At 46.5% G+C, this 18,064-nt stretch overlaps 1 protein-coding gene and 1 long non-coding RNA gene across 5 annotated transcripts in view; one reads left to right on the top strand and one right to left on the bottom strand.

The window, feature by feature from the left end:
* Window positions 1–10,211, top strand: part of LOC110498167 (arf-GAP with SH3 domain, ANK repeat and PH domain-containing protein 3) — a 60,519-nt gene extending 50,308 nt beyond the window's left edge. For 2 of the 4 annotated variants that reach the window (XM_036955141.2, XM_036955143.2), the window contains exons 20-26: window positions 84–151; window positions 1,357–1,464; window positions 2,969–3,164; window positions 4,654–4,936; window positions 6,235–6,460; window positions 7,172–7,303; window positions 7,587–10,211. In XM_036955141.2, coding sequence (XP_036811036.1) covers window positions 84–151; window positions 1,357–1,464; window positions 2,969–3,164; window positions 4,654–4,936; window positions 6,235–6,460; window positions 7,172–7,303; window positions 7,587–7,664 — 1,091 coding nt within the window. In that variant the 3' untranslated portion in view covers window positions 7,665–10,211. Of the gene's footprint in view, window positions 1–83; window positions 152–1,356; window positions 1,511–2,968; window positions 3,165–4,653; window positions 4,937–6,234; window positions 6,461–7,171; window positions 7,304–7,586 lie in introns of all 4 variants that reach the window. The other 2 variants (XR_016489055.1, XM_036955142.2) reach the window with 2 other exon arrangements.
* The window catches only part of LOC149975293 (uncharacterized), a 235,937-nt gene that overhangs the window by 19,485 nt on the left and 198,388 nt on the right, over window positions 1–18,064 (bottom strand). The gene's annotated exons all lie outside the window — the stretch shown is intronic.

The raw sequence follows: 18,064 nt of genomic DNA on the forward strand, positions 1-18,064 counted from the left end.
CCATCCATCCATCCATCCATCTCCCTCCCTCCCTCCCTCCCTCCCTCCCTCCCTCTCATACACCCCTCTCTCCATCCATCCAGTGAACTCATCCGGAGAGACGGCCCTGGACATCGCCAGGAGACTGCAGCACTCCCAGTGTGTGGAACTGGTAAGACATGACTGACTGGGTTTAGGTTTATTTGAACATCTTGGTACTTAAGCAGAAACAAGCATAAAATGCGATATCATACAATATAAAACACAATGAAGAAGATATGATTAGCCTAATTATGTGGACAGTTCATCATCGTCATTAACAACGAAACACTAAATCAATGAATATGCGTATCAATGTTTTTTTTTTACTGTGATAGTCATTTGCGTAGTTTGAGAGCTCTTGCCAAGAAAGGGACTGACTGACCCTGACTTTACAGCCAACTCTCAGTGCAAATACAGCCTTTGTGTTCCTTCTGGCTCCCTGTTCTCCCCTGCTAAACCTGCTTTGACCACGTTCAATTTCCTGTCTTCCTATCCTTTATGGAACAATAGATAACATGCTCACTGTCTCTGATTATGGTGAGGTGCTGAATTGTCATATTCAAGTCCGTAATGAAAGAAAGTGTTAATTTCCTGTCCTTGTTGTGTTTTTACTGGAAAACCATTATCCATTATTTCCTGTTAAAACGGTGATAAGTCGAGTAAGTTGTTGTTTCAATACTGTCTCGTGACAGACTGTTAAAGGGCAACTCCGCCACTTTTCAACCTCACAATCACCATCTCAGCACCATACCCGTGTCTACATATGTGAAAACAGAGTGTTTCTATGATCTGTAGTAAAAAATAAAATAACAAGTTAAATAAAGATTTAAAGTAAGAAAACAGTGAGTTTCTAGACAGAGGGGTATTTTCTTGTTTGAAAACATTGTTTAAAAAAAACGTTTTATCTTTAGATGATGTCATCGGGTAGACCTTTTTAAATTTATGTATTTTTCTACAAAACGTAGAAAAGCGCTGTTTGCACATATGTAGACACTGACATTGTGCTGAAGAAAATGACTATGAGGTTGAAAATTGCATAAAATTGCAGCAACATTTTTTTTTTGCACTTTAACATGAATGTTAGCAGAATTAAGTCACTGGCCAGCACATGTAAGATTTAGTTCTGGTTCCTGGCACTAAAGTTTCAGTGGTTTTAACAGTTGTCCCATAGCTTGAAAATACTATTTTATTTTCTGGATGATATTTGAGTATTTAAAGGTACTGATAGGAGCAATGACTTGACTAGCTATGCTATGTTTGTAATCTGAGCAAAATATGGATTTGTAGCTGACCTGTGTGTGTGTGTGTGTGTGTGTGTGTGTGTGTTTGTTTTAGCTAGAGCTGGCCCAGAGTGGGAAGTTCAACAGTCAGATCCATGTGGAGTACATGTGGGAGACACAGAGCCAGGACCTGTACGACAGCGAAGATGACCTGGATGAGAGGGTACAGACACACACACAGACACACCGAATACGACCTGGATGAGAGGGTAAACACACACACTAACCACTGTACAACCAATACACCAGTCCTCCTGGACCCCAAAGGAACATTTATATTGTAACCCTGTGCAAACTCACCCGATTCAATTCGCCAACTAATCTTCAAGCCCTCATTGAGTTGAACCAGGTGTCTGGGGTTACAAGTTGAATCAGGTGTCTGGGGTTACAAGTTGAACCAGGTGTCTGGGGTTTACAAGTTGAACCAGGTGTCTGGGGTTACAAGTTGAATCAGGTGTCTGGGGTTACAAGTTGAACCAGGTGTCTGGGGTTTACAAGTTGAACCAGGTGTCTGGGGTTACAAGTTGAACCAGGTGTCTGGGGTTACAAGTTGAACCAGGTGTCTGGGGTTTACAAGTTGAACCAGGTGTCTGGGGTTACAAGTTGAACCAGGTGTCTGGGGTTACAAGTTGAACCAGGTGTCTGGGGTTACAAGTTGAACCAGGTGTCTGGGGTTTACAAGTTGAACCAGGTGTCTGGGGTTACAAGTTGAACCAGGTGTCTGGGGTTACAAGTTGAACCAGGTGTCTGGGGTTTACAAGTTGAACCAGGTGTCTGGGGTTACAAGTTGAACCAGGTGTCTGGGGTTACATAATAAATGTGTACTGTACTGGTTACTGGAGGACTGGATTTGGGAAACGCTGCACTAGAGTTTTATTCAGTGTTTACCTCGGTGCAACCACACTTCACCTTTGTGTCACTCTGCTCATATCCCTCACTATCGCACGACTTAGACTTAGTCATGGGGCGGATGTTAGAATGGGGTGGGGGTGTTAGAATGGGGTGGGGGTGTTAGAATGGGGTGGGGGTGTTTGAATGGGGCGGGGGTGTTAGAATGGGGCGGGGGGTGTTTGAATGGGGCGGGGGTGTTTGAATGGGGCGGGGGTGTTTGAATGGGGCGGGGGTGTTTGAATGGGGTGGGGGTGGTAGAATGGGGGATGGGAGTGTTAGAATGGGTGGATGGAAAAATGAGGGGGGTTTTGGGGTTGGGGTGTTAGAATGGGGTGGGGGTGTTAGAATGGGGGATGGGGGTGTTAGAATGGGGGGATGGAAGAATGGGGGATGGGTATGTTAGAATGGGGGGATGGAAGAATGGGGGATGGGAGTGTTAGAATGGGGGGATGGAAGAATGGGGGATGGGAGTGTTAGAATGGGGGGATGGAAGAATGGGGGATGGGGATGTTAGAATGGGGGGTGGAGGGGGTGTTACAATGCGGAGGATGTTAGAATGGAGGGATGTAAGAATGGGGGGTGGGGTTGTTAAAATCGGGGGGGTGTTAGAATGGGGGATGGATGTAAGCTAGATGGAATTTTCACCATATTGTTTACTCTTATCCAATTATTTCAGAACACAAGGGCCTAGGGGGTAGGGGTTGTTTTTGACGAAACCCCAGTGCCATGTTTGGCATCATATACTGACCATCTCCCCCTTCCTCTCTACTCTTCAGGTGAACCCCTTACACAGGAACCTACGCTCCCCTCTGCCCTCCAAAGCCTCGCCCTCCCGCTGGAGCTTCGCCAACGCCCCCGTGGCGTGTAAGACCTATGAAAACGTGGACTTCCTTTACCGTAACCCCCCCAATAGTGCTCCATCTGGCGTCCTCATGCCCCCGCCCCCTCTGCCCGCTAAAGCCATCATGAGAGGTGAACACACGCATTGACATAAACATTAAAGCCCAGGTAGTCTGTTTCAGTCAGTTTTCTTCCGTTTGGTGCTTAAATGAACAAGACCCTGGAAAGCGGTCTATTATAGTTTATAGTGGGTTTTTGAGTCTCGTAGCTGAGAGAGCTGTCTCACCTCTTCATCCTGGTCCTGACACACTTACAGGAAAGACACACATCTGATCCATTAGATCTGCAAACACTGAAATAGGGGCTCGATCTCAAATTCTCTTTCCCTCTCCTCCCATCCCCTCTCATCTCCATTCCTCTCCTCCCATCCCATCTCCTCTCCTCCCATCTCTCCTCTCCTTCTATCCCCTCCAATCTCCTCTCATCCCCTCTCTTCAAATCAAATGTATTTATATAGCCCTTCTTACACCAGCTGATATATCAAAGTGCTGTACAGAAACCCAGCCTAAAACCCCAAATAGCAAGCAATGCAGGTGTAGAAGCACGGTGGCTAGGAAAAACTCCTTAGAAAGGCCAAAACCTAGGAAGAAACCTAGAGAGGAACCAGGCTATGAGGGGTGACCAGTCCTCTTCTGGCTGTGCTGGGTGGAGATTATAACAGAACATGGCCAAGATGTTCAAATGTTCATAAATTACCAGCATGGTTAAATAATAATAATCACAGTAGTTGTCGAGGGTGCAGCAAGTCAGTACCTCAGGAGTAAATGTCAGTTAGCTTTTCATAGCCGATCATTAAGAGTATCTCTACTGCTCCTGCTGTCTCTAGAGAGTTCAAAACAGCAGGTCTGGGACAGGTAGCACGTCCGGTGAACTGGTCAGGGTTCCATAGCCGCAGGCAAAACAGTTGAAACTGGAGCAGCAGCACAGCCAGGTGGACTGGGGACAGCAAGGAGTCATCATGCCAGGTAGTCCTGAGGCATGGTCCTAGGGCTCAGGTTCTCCTCCGAGAGAGAGAGAAAGAAAGAGAGAGAGAGAGAGAGCATACTTAAATTCACACAGGACACCAGATAAGACAGGAGAAGTGCTCCAGATATAACAAACTGACCCTAGCCCCTCGACACATAAACTACTGCAGCATAAATACTGGAGGCTGAGACAGGAGGGGTCAGGAGACACTGTGGCCCCATCCGATGATACCCACAGACAGGGCCAAACAGGAAAGATATAACCCCACCCACTTTGCCAAAGCACAGCCCCCACACCACTAGAGGGATATCTTCAACCACCAACTTACCATCCTGAGACAAGGCCGAGTATAGCCCACAAAGATCTCCGCCACGGCACAACCCAAGGGGGGGGCGCCAACCCATCTCATCTCATCTCCTTTCATCCCATTTTCTTCTTAACTGTATTTGAGGACCTTCCCTCGCATCTTCCTCACCTTTTGAGGAGTAAAGGATGTGAGGAATCAAGGAAGGACAAATTGAGAAGGAGACTGTTTTGTATGGCTGTCTCTGTCTCTCACTCACCTGGTCCTGTCTCCCTCTCCCCGCACCCCCAGGTCGCTCGGACCCCCAGATCTCCTTGTCCACCCAGGAGGGGGTAAGCAGCAGGTGCAGCTGCTCCAACCCAACCCCCCAGTCCAGCCCCCCTTCCCCCATGCTGGAGGGTCAGGGGGGACGACCACCCAAATCACCCCACGGCCAGGGCATCCTGGTGAGGGGGCAGAGACAGACCGCAGCCTGGGAGGGTCAGGCCAATACTGGGTCAGGGTCCTCAGACAGAGACAGCACCAAGTCTAACAGTAGTTCCAGCTCCCCTCAGAACCACATAGGACCTGTCAGGTAATCCTAAAATACTTCCAGAACTGACAAAGTAGGAGATCAGTGTGGTTTTGTAATGTTATGGCGGATGGACTCCCTCTATTCCTGCTAATGTTAGACTCCTTCCTGGTCTTCACAGTAAAATGTTTGTATTCATGATTTGATTCCCCTTACTGTTAGAAATGAATAGTCAAACATATATATATATATATATATATATATATATATATATATATATATATATATTTTTTTTTTAAATGGAACCACCCTAGAGTTAAGAGAGAGAATTCATCAGTTCTGAAGATGACTGCCTTCGGGCAGCAGTTTACTGGCAGATAAAATGACCTCACAGCGCCCGCTGTTGAAGCCTAACAATTCTCTATGAGCTGAGCACATAGAGCATTCTAACAGTAATGAACACCTACTTTGTCACTGTCCCAAAAACACTCCTAGTGAGCAAAATAATGAATTATATATAAAAAAAATCATTAATGTTACAAAACTTTGCAATTACATTACATGCATACTGGATTACATTATATGAAAAGACATGGTAACACTTTATTTGGACAGTCTACAGACTATCAGTAACATTTCAACTGTCTATCTACTAACCTTAACTCTTATCTTAACCGTAACGTTTCAACTGTCTATCTACTAACCTTAACTCTTATCTTAACCGTAACATTTCAACTGTCTATCTACTAACCTTAACTCTTATCTTAACCGTAACGTTTCAACTGTCTATCTACTAACCTTAACTCTTATCTTAACCGTAACGTTTCAACTGTCTATCTACTAACCTTAACTCTTATCTTAACCGTAACGTTTCAACTGTCTATCTACTAACCTTAACTCTTATCTTAACCGTAACGTTTCAACTGTCTATCTACTAACCTTAACTCTTATCTTAACCGTAACATTTCAACTGTCTATCTACTAACCTTAACTCTTATCTTAACCGTAACATTTCAACTGTCTATCTACTAACCTTAACTCTTATCTTAACCGTAACGTTTCAACTGTCTATCTACTAACCTTAACTCTTATCTTAACCGTAACATTTCAACTGTCTATCTACTAACCTTAACTCTTATCTTAACCGTAACATTTTACATTGACATTTTAGTCAGTTAGCAGATGCTCTTATCCAGAGTGCAGACATTTTGTCCATCCTGGAAACATTAGCAAACAGTCTGTTAATTGCATTTACAGATGAAAAATCCAAACGATCTCAATCCAGTAGGACCCATGTAGGTACTCTATCTATGAGTAGGTGAAGTCCTTGTGTTTTACCAACCTGTTCCTCTCCTCCCCAGCTCAGAGAAAACAACATCGTACAGGCGGACCAGCAGCGGAGGACAAGGGAAGTGTTCTGCAGCCGTGACCTCGGCTGTGACCTCACCCAGCTGTGTGGCGCTGGGCAGCCAGGAGGAGCTGTACTGCAGCGTGGTAACTAGTGGTCCCGCTCCCAGCGTCACACCTGCGGCCAAATCCACCTCCTCCTCCTCTCCGATCACTGTGCGCCCTCGCAGAAACGCTATGGTAGGACACGCAACATGACCTTACCACTAATACTGTAGCATCATTTCAAACACTGACAACAAAACCACTGGTATCTGAGTGAGAATGGTATCTATATATGGCATGCTAGTTAGAGCATGGAAATAAATAAATAATGGTCCCATACGAGAGAAAAAACATATTTAAAATATATATGTGAAATATAAAGAATGTATATATTTTTGTTGGGTACTCTGATAGAAATACATTTTCCTCAGCTGCTGCATGTAACCTATTGTCAGTTGGTTGGTATTATTATCCTGCAACATCACTATTCAATATCAGTTTAAGGCACAATAACGTAAATGTTACATTTAAAAAATGTTCTATCTATAACCTTTATTTAACCAGGCAAGTCGGTTAAGAACAAATTCTTATTTACAATGACGGCCTACATTGGCCCGACCCGGACGACGCTGGGCCAATTGTGCACCACTCTATGGGACTACCAATCACAGCCGGATGTGATACAGCCTGGATTCAAACCAGGGACTGTAGTGACACCACTTGCACTGAGATGCAGCGCCTTAGACCGCGGCGCAGCGAGTGGCGCACATTGAATAGTGATGTTGCAGGATAATAATGCCCAACCAACGGACAATGGGGTTACACGTACAGATCAGTTGTCTGTAACACAGTAGCGGGACATTAGTATGTACAAGAGCCTGACGGAGTAGCGTGTGTATCCGCCAGGTGTCTCAGAGGAGGCCTACCCAGAAGAGGGTCAAGGCCCTGGTGGACTGCAGAGCCGTCAGCTCGGACCAGCTGGCCTTCTTCAAGGATGAGGTCATCGTAGTCACAGCCACCGAGGACCCCCACTGGTGGGTGAGTAGAACTACACCTCTATTTTTTTTTTACCTCTGTAAATCCGTTGTTACTTTTAATAAGCACAGCTTTAAAATAGAGAGTTGAGCTATTTGTCTTTCTGTATTAAAGCCAACCATGTTTTCACCTATATATTATTAAAAAAAAAGGCAACTGGAGGGTTTTCCTTCTGCGCAAACACTACATCCAGAGTCCTTTCATTAATGTCCGTCTATCTCAAATCTATTACCTCTGTATCTTCTATCTAGTCGGTCAGTGATCTTGATTGTTTCTGTACCTCCAGGTCGGCCACATCGAGGGCTATCCATCCAGAAGTGGGACATTCCCTGTGAACTATGTCCATAAACTGGGGACTGACTAGTCATATACCGGACGCCCTAGCCCCTACCCTAGCCCCTACCCTAGCCCCTAGCCTAGCCCCTACCCTAGCCCCTGCCCTAGCCTGTCCCCTACCCTAGCCTAGCCCCTACCCTAGCCCCTGCCCTACCCTAGCCCCTGCCCTAGCCTGTCCCCTACCCTAGCCTGTCCCCTACCCTAGCTCCTACCCTAGCCTCTACCCTAGCCTGTCCCCTACCCTAGCCCCTGCCCTAGCCTGTCCCCTACCCTAGCCTGTCCCCTACCCTAGCCTGTCCCCTACCCTAGCTCCTACCCTAGCCCCTACCCTAGCCCCTGCCCTAGCCTGTCCCCTACCCTAGCCTGTCCCCTACCCTAGCCCCTAGCCTAGCCCCTATCCTAGCCCCTACCCTAGCCCCTAGCCTAGCCCCTATCCTAGCCCCTACCCTAGCCCCTACCCTAGCCTGTCCCCTACCCTAGCCCCTGCCCTAGCCTGTCCCCTACCCTAGCCTGTCCCCTACCCTAGCCTGTCCCCTACCCTAGCTCCTACCCTAGCCCCTACCCTAGCCCCTGCCCTAGCCTGTCCCCTACCCTAGCCTGTCCCCTATCCTAGCCCCTACCCTAGCCCCTAGCCTAGCCCCTATCCTAGCCCCTACCCTAGCCCCTACCCTAGCCTGTCCCCTACCCTAGCTCCTACCCTAGCCTGTCCCCTACCCTAGCCTGTCCCCTACCCTAGCCTGTCCCCTACCCTAGCTCCTACCCGTACTACGTCACTTACCTAGGACACAAACAAGGCTGGAATGGACTCTCTTGAAAGCAACTCATTCAAAGACAACAAAGAAATGCTTGCTCTCTTTCCTGGTCATTTCTTGTGAGAGAATATTCTGAACCACTTTGATGTGTTGTGATCTGATGACTAGAGACTCCCATGAACTGTAATTGTATATACAGACAGTGCACTTAAGGAAGTCGCCATAAAGAAAGAAGGGATGAAAGAGATCATATTACAGGAAGGAATGCCACCCTCACAACCCGACAGAAGAGAGTGAAAACGCCTCCCTCTGCTTTTGACCTCTAATACCTGTATGCTTTACATCTGTAAAGGGATGTTTTTACCACACCTTACCGCCCAGGATATTAAAGGGATGTTTTTACCACACCTTACCGCCCAGGATATTAAAGGGATGTTTTTACCACACCTTACCGCCCAGGGTATTAAAGGGATGTTTTTATCACACCTTACAGCACAGGATATTAAAGGGATGTTTTTACCACACCTTACCGCCCAGGATATTAAAGGGATGTTTTTACCACACCTTACCGCCCAGGGTATTAAAGGGATGTTTTTATCACACCTTACAGCACAGGATATTAAAGGGATGTTTTTACCACACCTTACCGCCCAGGGTATTAAAGGGATGTTTTCATCACACCTTACAGCCCAGGGTATTAAAGGGAAGTTTTTACCACACCGTATCGCCCAGGGTATTAAAGGGATGTTTTTACCACACCTTACGGCCCAGGATATTAAAGGGATATTTTTACCACACGTTGCTTCCCAGAGGAAATTATAAGAGCAACAGCTGTAGCCACATAACTGCTGGAATACCTGTGATGCAGACTGCCTGCGCGTGTGTCTGAGATTATAACCATACCATTGGATTACCTGGCAATGACATACATACAACACTGGTGTCTGGAGGAGTGAGATCCTGTGCTGTGGGAGCCCTAGAAAAGAGGATGAATAGTCGGCATTGTCCACTGCCTTCCTGGAAACTAAGGAGACTTAAGAGATTCATGCCATGTCAGTCACGGTACGTCGGGACTCTGAGCCAGATGCAATGAATACAGTGACCGGTGGCGATTATGTCTGGGGCTGGAACGACCTGGAACTGAAAGCGCATTTGTGGCTGCCAGCCTGTCTCCTGGGGCTCCAGGGTTCTCTGGCTGCCGAACTGAAATGGAACCCCAGTGTCTAAGCTGGTTTTGGGCCAGACTCCAGCTCTGACTGGGGGGGGGGGGGCCTGGCTGGAGCCTGGGTGATTTGGTTTTCTCCGTCTCCAGAGGAGTCTGTCTTCCTACAGTCGGCAGGGGAAAGGAAGAGACTGTCACTGCAGTGAAATACACAAAGCTGGGTTGTATTCAGTAGGCACCAAATGGACTGAAACAGGAAAAGACTACCTGAACTTGTCCAATAAGAAATGCACATTTTTCATTTTAGTTTGCCCTAATGAACATGACCCAATTCTAGTGCCTTTTTCCATACAGTAGATCTCGGTTCTGGGTCTATACTAAAGGCATGGACAGTTGGACACTTCCACATTGTAAAGAAAAGAGAAGGTTGTAGAGAATTGTAAATAGATATTATTACACCCATGAATTGTGATGGAAGGATTCCATATCGCTAACCATAAGCTAGTATTGAGACATTAGTTGTTTTCCTAGTCTCTTGAGCACCATAACTCTACAGTGTAATTACATTTTACTAGTGCATACTCACATCTGACCACTCCCATTCATATCAATTCATATTTGTCATGTTCTGAATCTGCAGTAAAGGCATATTAATACATTGCATTGCGTGTTCCAGCATTCTATTACTATTCTAGAACTAGATTCTAGTGTTACTTAATGCACCAAGATTCTATTAATATTCTAGTAATTCTAGGAACTAGATTCTAGTGTTACTTAATGCACCAGGATTCTAGTAATATTCTAGTAATTCTAGAACTAGATTCTAGTGTTACTTAATATACCAGGATTCTATGAATATTCTAGTAATTCTAGAACTAGATTCTAGTGTTACTTAATGCACCAGGATTCTAGTAATATTCTAGTAATTCTAGAACTAGATTCTAGTGTTACTTAATGCACCAGGATTCTGTCTCCTAATATGGTTTCAAAGTGCTTTAAATGCCACTAATAGCGATTGAGAGAAAGTGTAACTCAGTATTGGATCTCAGGCTGTTAAGCGTCTCATACAACTGGTTTATCTGTCCACAAGTGAAGCTACGCCTGCAGTGGGTGTGGAGGGCTCTCTACAATAGGGCAGACAACAATAAAAAACCTTTCTAAGTATCAGTTGCTTTTCAGCCGGTTTGCGCCGGTTTGCCGGTTTGCATTCCTGTCGCTACTGTAGACAGGGGTTATTGAGGGTTTGATTAGCTTTCTCTAGATCCAGTCACTGTTGCCAATATCTACACAAGTAAGTAGAGAAGTGCATGATTGTCAATGGAACCAGGGACAGACTGAAAAGTGAGGGCAGACCGTTGAGTATATGTTGTGCTCTGTTCTACAAAGGTAAAAAAACAAACAACTGTTCCATGTTGGAAACGTTAATATCATGCAGTGTTGAAGAATGACTGAGTATCAGAATGAATGCATTGTTATGTTCACATACTGTCATGTTAATGCTACTTGTGAACATCACTTCGGTTCTGTAAACTCTTATGTGTCAGTAGGGCAATATGGCATGGGGGCTGGACTAGCGGGGCCCCAAATGGCCCAGTCAGTATGGACTAGCAGAGCCCAGTCAGTATGGACTAGCGGGGCCCCAAATGGCCCAGTCAGTATGGACTAGCAGAGCCCAGTCAGTATGGACTAGCAGAGCCCCAAATGGCCCAGTCAGTATGGACTAGCAGAGCCCAGTCAGTATGGACTAGCAGAGCCCCAAAGGGCCCAGTCAGTATGGACTAGCAGAGCCCCAAAGGGCCCAGTCAGTATGGACTAGCAGAGCCCCAAAGGGCCCAGTCAGTATGGACTAGCGGAGCCCCAAAGGGCCCAGTCAGTATGGACTAGCAGAGCCCAGTCAGTATGGACTAGCAGAGCCCCAAAGGGCCCAGTCAGTATGGACTAGCAGAGCCCAGTCAGTATGGACTAGCAGAGCCCAGTCAGTATGGACTAGCGGAGCCCCAAAGGGCCCAGTCAGTATGGACTAGCAGAGCCCAGTCAGTATGGACTAGCAGAGCCCCAAAGGGCCCAGTCAGTATGGACTAGCAGAGCCCCAAAGGGCCCAGTCAGTATGGACTAGCAGAGCCCCAAAGGGCCCAGTCAGTATGGACTAGCGGAGCCCCAAAGGGCCCAGTCAGTATGGACTAGCAGAGCCCCAAAGGGCCCAGTCAGTATGGACTAGCGGAGCCCCAAAGGGCCCAGTCAGTATGGACTAGCAGAGCCCAGTCAGTATGGACTAGCAGAGCCCCAAAGGGCCCAGTCAGTATGGACTAGCGGAGCCCCAAAGGGCCCAGTCAGTATGGACTAGCGGAGCCCCAAAGGGCCCAGTCAGTATGGACTAGCAGAGCCCCAAAGGGCCCAGTCAGTATGGACTAGCGGAGCCCCAAAGGGCCCAGTCAGTATGGACTAGCGGAGCCCCAAAGGGCCCAGTCAGTATGGACTAGCAGAGCCCCAAAGGGCCCAGTCAGTATGGACTAGCAGAGCCCCAAAGGGCCCAGTCAGTATGGACTAGCGGAGCCCCAAAGGGCCCAGTCAGTATGGACTAGCGGAGCCCCAAATGGCCCAGTCAGTATGGACTAGCAGAGCCCCAAAGGGCCCAGTCAGTATGGACTAGCGGAGCCCCAAAGGGCCCAGTCAGTATGGACTAGCGGAGCCCCAAAGGGCCCAGTCAGTATGGACTAGCAGAGCCCCAAAGGGCCCAGTCAGTATGGACTAGCGGAGCCCCAAAGGGCCCAGTCAGTATGGACTAGCAGAGCCCCAAAGGGCCCAGTCAGTATGGACTAGCAGAGCCCCAAATGGCCCAGTCAGTATGGACTAGCAGAGCCCCAAATGGCCCAGTCAGTATGGACTAGCAGAGCCCCAAAGGGCCCAGTCAGTATGGACTAGCAGAGCCCCAAATGGCCCAGTCAGTATGGACTAGCAGAGCCCCAAAGGGCCCAGTCAGTATGGACTAGCAGAGCCCCAAATGGCCCAGTCAGTATGGACTAGCAGAGCCCCAAAGGGCCCAGTCAGTATGGACTAGCAGAGCCCCAAAGGGCCCAGTCAGTATGGACTAGCAGAGCCCCAAAGGGCCCAGTCAGTATGGACTAGCAGAGCCCCAAATGGCCCAGTCAGTATGGACTAGCAGAGCCCCAAAGGGCCCAGTCAGTATGGACTAGCGGAGCCCCAAATGGCCCAGTCAGTATGGACTAGCAGAGCCCCAAAGGGCCCAGTCAGTATGGACTAGCAGAGCCCCAAAGGGCCCAGTCAGTATGGACTAGCAGAGCCCCAAAGGGCCCAGTCAGTATGGACTAGCAGAGCCCCAAATGGCCCAGTCAGTATGGACTAGCAGAGCCCAGTCAGTATGGACTAGCAGAGCCCCAAATGGCCCAGTCAGTATGGACTAGCAGAGCCCCAAAGGGCCCAGTCAGTATGGACTAGCAGAGCCCCAAAGGGCCCAGTCAGTATGGACTAGCAGAGCCCCAAAGGGCCCAGTCAGTATGGACTAGCAGAGCCCCAAAGGGCCCAGTCAGTATGGACTAGCGGAGCCCCAAAGGGCCCAGTCAGTATGGACTAGCAGAGCCCCAAAGGGCCCAGTCAGTATGGACTAGCAGAGCCCCAAAGGGCCCAGTCAGTATGGACTAGCAGAGCCCCAAATGGCCCAGTCAGTATGGACTAGCGGAGCCCCAAAGGGCCCAGTCAGTATGGACTAGCAGAGCCCCAAAGGGCCCAGTCAGTATGGACTAGCAGAGCCCCAAAGGGCCCAGTCAGTATAGTCAGTATAGACTTGCCCACTTACTGTTGTTCTTCCATGTCTTTATCATTTTTAAACCTTATATAGATAACTGCCTCTATGGTTGAGACTTTGTTTCACATGGTTTCTGTGCTGACAATGTAAGATAGAACATCAATATAATGGAGTATTTCTGTCATTTAAGTATTTGTAACATAGTAAATGTGTTTTGCTCTCTGTTCTTTCCATGTTACAAGATTATTAAATACCGGTTTAACATCTGTGTGTTTTTTTACACTATATTCAATATTTGTATTATGAAAAGTAACTTTCAGAATGGATTTAATTATTTACATGTTTTGATGCATTAAACTTTTGTTCTCATACATAATGCATGAGAGAGAACAAGGTAAAATATTAATGGGCTTTGGTGTCCAAAAAATAAAGGGATAAGAGAGTGTAGAACACATGCAATCCATCTCAGTCATTCTGATTAGATACTGGAACTAAAAAGATTATAAATGTCACCATCTGGCGCACGCTCATATTGATGCACTACACCTGCCTGTCCAACTTCTCATTCCAAAATCATGGGCATTAATATGGAGTTGGTCACCCATTTGCTGTTATAACAGCCTCCACTCTCCTCGAACGGCTTTCCACTCAATGTTGGAACATTGCTGTGGGGGACTTGCTTCTATTCAGCCACAAGAGCATTAGTGAGGTCGGGTACTGACATTGGCCGATTAGGCCTGGCTCGCAGTTGGTGTTCCAATTCATGCCAAAGGTGTTCGATGGGGTTGAAGTCAGGACTCTGTGCATGCCAGTCAAGTTCTTCCACACTAATCTTGACAAACCATTTCTGTATGGACCTCGCTTTGTGCATGGGGACATTGTCATTCTGAAACAGGAAAGGGCCTTCCCCAAACTTGACAGCACAGAATCATCTAGAATGTCATTGTATGCTGTAGCATTAATATTTCCCTTCACTGGAACGAAGGGGCCCAGCCCAAACCATGAAAAACAGCCCTAGACCACTATTCCTCCTCCACCAAACTTTACAGTTGGCCGGATGCATTCGGGCAGGTAAAGTTCTCTTGGCATCTGCCAAACCCAGATTCGTCTGTCGGACTGCCAGATGGCAACCAGGGAGTAGAACATTCAATTGAATGAATATCTACCTGAAACCAAATGCCCCATGTCCTCCAACCCTACTTTACCTTACAACCCCTCATCCAAATCCCCTAGGATTAACACAGTACAGCCCACATCACCGAGCACAGGGATTGCCATTATACAGTAAGATCACTCTCAGGATCACAGCCTTTTACTGAATGCTCTTACTGTGTGTTTATGTACACACACGAAAGAGAGCAGGCGTATATGGGACAGTCTGGTCCTCAGAGTAGGCAGCAGTAGAGGAGCTTGGATCGTCAGGTGGCTGGTTGGATCGTCATCCCGGGCTAGCGTCAGCCAGGTGGCTGGTTGGATTGTTATCCCGTGTTAGCGTCAGCCAGGTGGCTGGTTGGATCGTTATCCCAGGCTAGCGTCAGCCAGGTGGTTGTGTACAGTGCCTTGCGAAAGTATTCGGCCCCCTTGAACTTTGCGACCTTTTGCCACATTTCAGGCTTCAAACATAAAGATATAAAACTGTATTTTTTTGTGAAGAATCAACAACAAGTGGGACACAATCATGAAGTGGAACGACATTTATTGGATATTTCAAACTTTTTTAACAAATCAAAAACTGAAAAATTGGGCGTGCAAAATTATTCAGCCCCTTTACTTTCAGTGCAGCAATCTCTCTCCAGAAGTTCAGTGAGGATCTCTGAATGATCCAATGTTGACCTAAATGACTAATGATGATAAATACAATCCACCTGTGTGTAATCAAGTCTCCGTATAAATGCACCTGCACTGTGATAGTCTCAGAGGTCCGTCAAAAGCGCAGAGAGCATCATGAAGAACAAGGAACACACCAGGCAGGTCCGAGATACTGTTGTGAAGAAGTTTAAAGCCGGATTTGGATACAAAAAGATTTCCCAAGCTTTAAACATCCCAAGGAGCACTGTGCAAGCGATAATATTGAAATGCAAGGAGTATCAGACCACTGCAAATCTACCAATACCTGGCCGTCCCTCTAAACTTTCAGCTCATACAAGGAGAAGACTGATCAGAGATGCAGCCAAGAGGCCCATGATCACTCTGGATGAACTGCAGAGATCTACAGCTGAGGTGGGAGACTCTGTCCATAGGACAACAATCAGTCGTATATTGCACAAATCTGGCCTTTATGGAAGAGTGGCAAGAAGAAAGCCATTTCTTAAAGATATTCATAAAAAGTGTTGTTTAAAGTTTGCCACAAGCCACCTGGGAGACACACCAAACATGTGGAAGAAGGTGCTCTGGTCAGATGAAACCAAAATTGAACTTCTTGGCAACAATGCAAACGTTATGTTTGGTGTAAAAGCAACACCCTGAACACACCATCCCCACTGTCAAACATGGTGGTGGCAGCATCATGGTTTGGGCCTGCTTTTCTTCAGCAGGGACAGGGAAGATGGTTAAAATTGATGGGAAGATGGATGGAGCCAAATACAGGACCATTCTGGAAGAAAACCTGATGGAGTCTGCAAAAGACCTGAGACTGGGACGGAGATTTGTCTTACAACAAGACAATGACCCAAAACATAAAGCAAAATCTACAATGGAATGGTTCAAAAATAAACATATCCAGGTTTTAGAATGGCCAAGTCAAAGTTCAGACCTGAATCCAATCGAGAATCTGTGGAAAGAACTGAAAACTGCTGTTCACAAATGCTCTCCATCCAACCTCACTGAGCTCGAGCTGTTTTGCAAGGAGGAATGGGAAAAAATGTCAGTCTCTCGATGTGCAAAACTGATAGAGACATACCCCAAGCGACTTACAGCTGTAATCGCAGCAAAAGGTGGCGCTACAAAGTATTAACTTAAGGGGGCTGAATAATTTTGCACGCCCAATTTTTCAATTTTTGATTTGTTAAAAAAGTTTGAAATATCCAATAAATGTCGTTCCACTTCATGATTGTGTCCTACTTGTTGTTGATTCTTCACAAAAAAATACAGTTTTATATCTTTATGTTTGAAGCCTGAAATGTGGCAAAAGGTCGCAAAGTTCAAGGGGGCCGAATACTTTCGCAAGGCACTGTAAGTGACAGATATGACATCATCCTCTGAGAAAAGAGTGGAGGGTCAGGGTGGTGCTGATGCAGCCAGGAAGTAGACCCGTATTTCTCAGAGGACGGAGGGTCAGGGTGGTGCTGATGCAGCCAGGAAGTAGACCCGTATTTCTCAGAGGACGGAGGGTCAGGGTGGTGCTGAGGCAGCCAGGAAGTAGACCCGTATTTCTCAGAGGACGGGGGGTCAGGGTGGTGCTGAGGCAGCCAGGAAGTAGACCCGTATTTCTCAGAGGACAGAGGGTCAGGGTGGTGCTGAGGCAGCCAGGAAGTAGACCCGTATTGTGCTGATCTTTTTATTCCATGTGTAACTCTGTGTTGTTGTATGTGTCGAACTGTTATGCTTTATCTTGGCCAGGTCGCAGTTGCAAATGAGAACTTGTTCTCAACTAGCTTACCTGGTTAAATAAAGGTGTTCTCAACTGGCCTACCTGGTTAAATAAAGGTGTTCTCAACTGGCCTACCTGGTTAAATAAAGGTGTTCTCAACTAGCCTACCTGGTTAAATAAAGGTGTTCTCAACTAGCCTACCTGGTTAAATAAAGGTGAAATAAATCAAATGTTTAAAAAAATCTAGGATCAGGTCCCTCCCTGTCCACGTAATCTTATTATGATCAAAAAGTCCAACCTGGACCAGCAATGTGTGGCTCTCGCTTTAACTGGTAAACCACACAGGACCCACAACAGCAACCGTCATCAGCCACATGGCTTAGCCATGGAGAGGATGTACAGTGTTAAGAGATACAGCATGACAGCTAAGCTGCTAACATGATATACTGTATGTGATGGTGTCCTATCACCATTCATCCTGACTATCATATACTATGAAATAACACATGGAATCATGTAGTGACCAAAAAAGTTTAAGCATCAAAATATATTTTATATTTCAGATTCTAAGTAGCCACCCTTTGCCTTGACGACAGCTTTGCACACTCTTGGCATTCTCTCAACCAGTCCATATTATGGCAAGAACAGCTCAAATAAGTAAAGAGAATCAACAGTCCATCATTAAAGACTTAAAGGTGAGTCAATGCAGAAAATTAAGAACTTTGAAAGTTTCTTCAAGTGCAGTTGCAAAAACCATCAAGCGCTGGGTTGAAACTGGCTCCCATGAGGACCGCCACAAAGTTAAGTTCATTAGAGGTAACTAAGTTCATTAGAGTTACCAGCCTCAGAAATTGCAGCTCAAATAAATGCTTCACAGAGTTCAAGTAACAGACATCTCAACATCAACTGTTCAGAGGAGACTGTGTGAATCAGGCCTTCATTTTGGAATTGCTGCAAATAAACCACTACTAAAAGACATCTATGAGAAGAAGAGACTTGCTTGGGCCAAGATACATGAACAATGGTCATTAGACCTGTGGAAATCTGTCCTTTGGTCTGATGAGTCAAAATTAGACATAGTAGTAGGTGAACGGATGATCTCTGCATGTGTGGTTCCTACCGTGAAGCATGGGGGAGTTGGTGTGATGGTGCTTTGCTGGTAACACTGTCTGTGATTTATTTACAATTCAACACACACTTAACCAGCATGGCTACCACAGCA

The sequence above is a fragment of the Oncorhynchus mykiss genome, chromosome 19, assembly GCF_057628025.1.
Source record: "Oncorhynchus mykiss isolate SJ-2025 chromosome 19, ASM5762802v1, whole genome shotgun sequence".
NCBI lineage: Eukaryota > Metazoa > Chordata > Actinopteri > Salmoniformes > Salmonidae > Oncorhynchus > Oncorhynchus mykiss.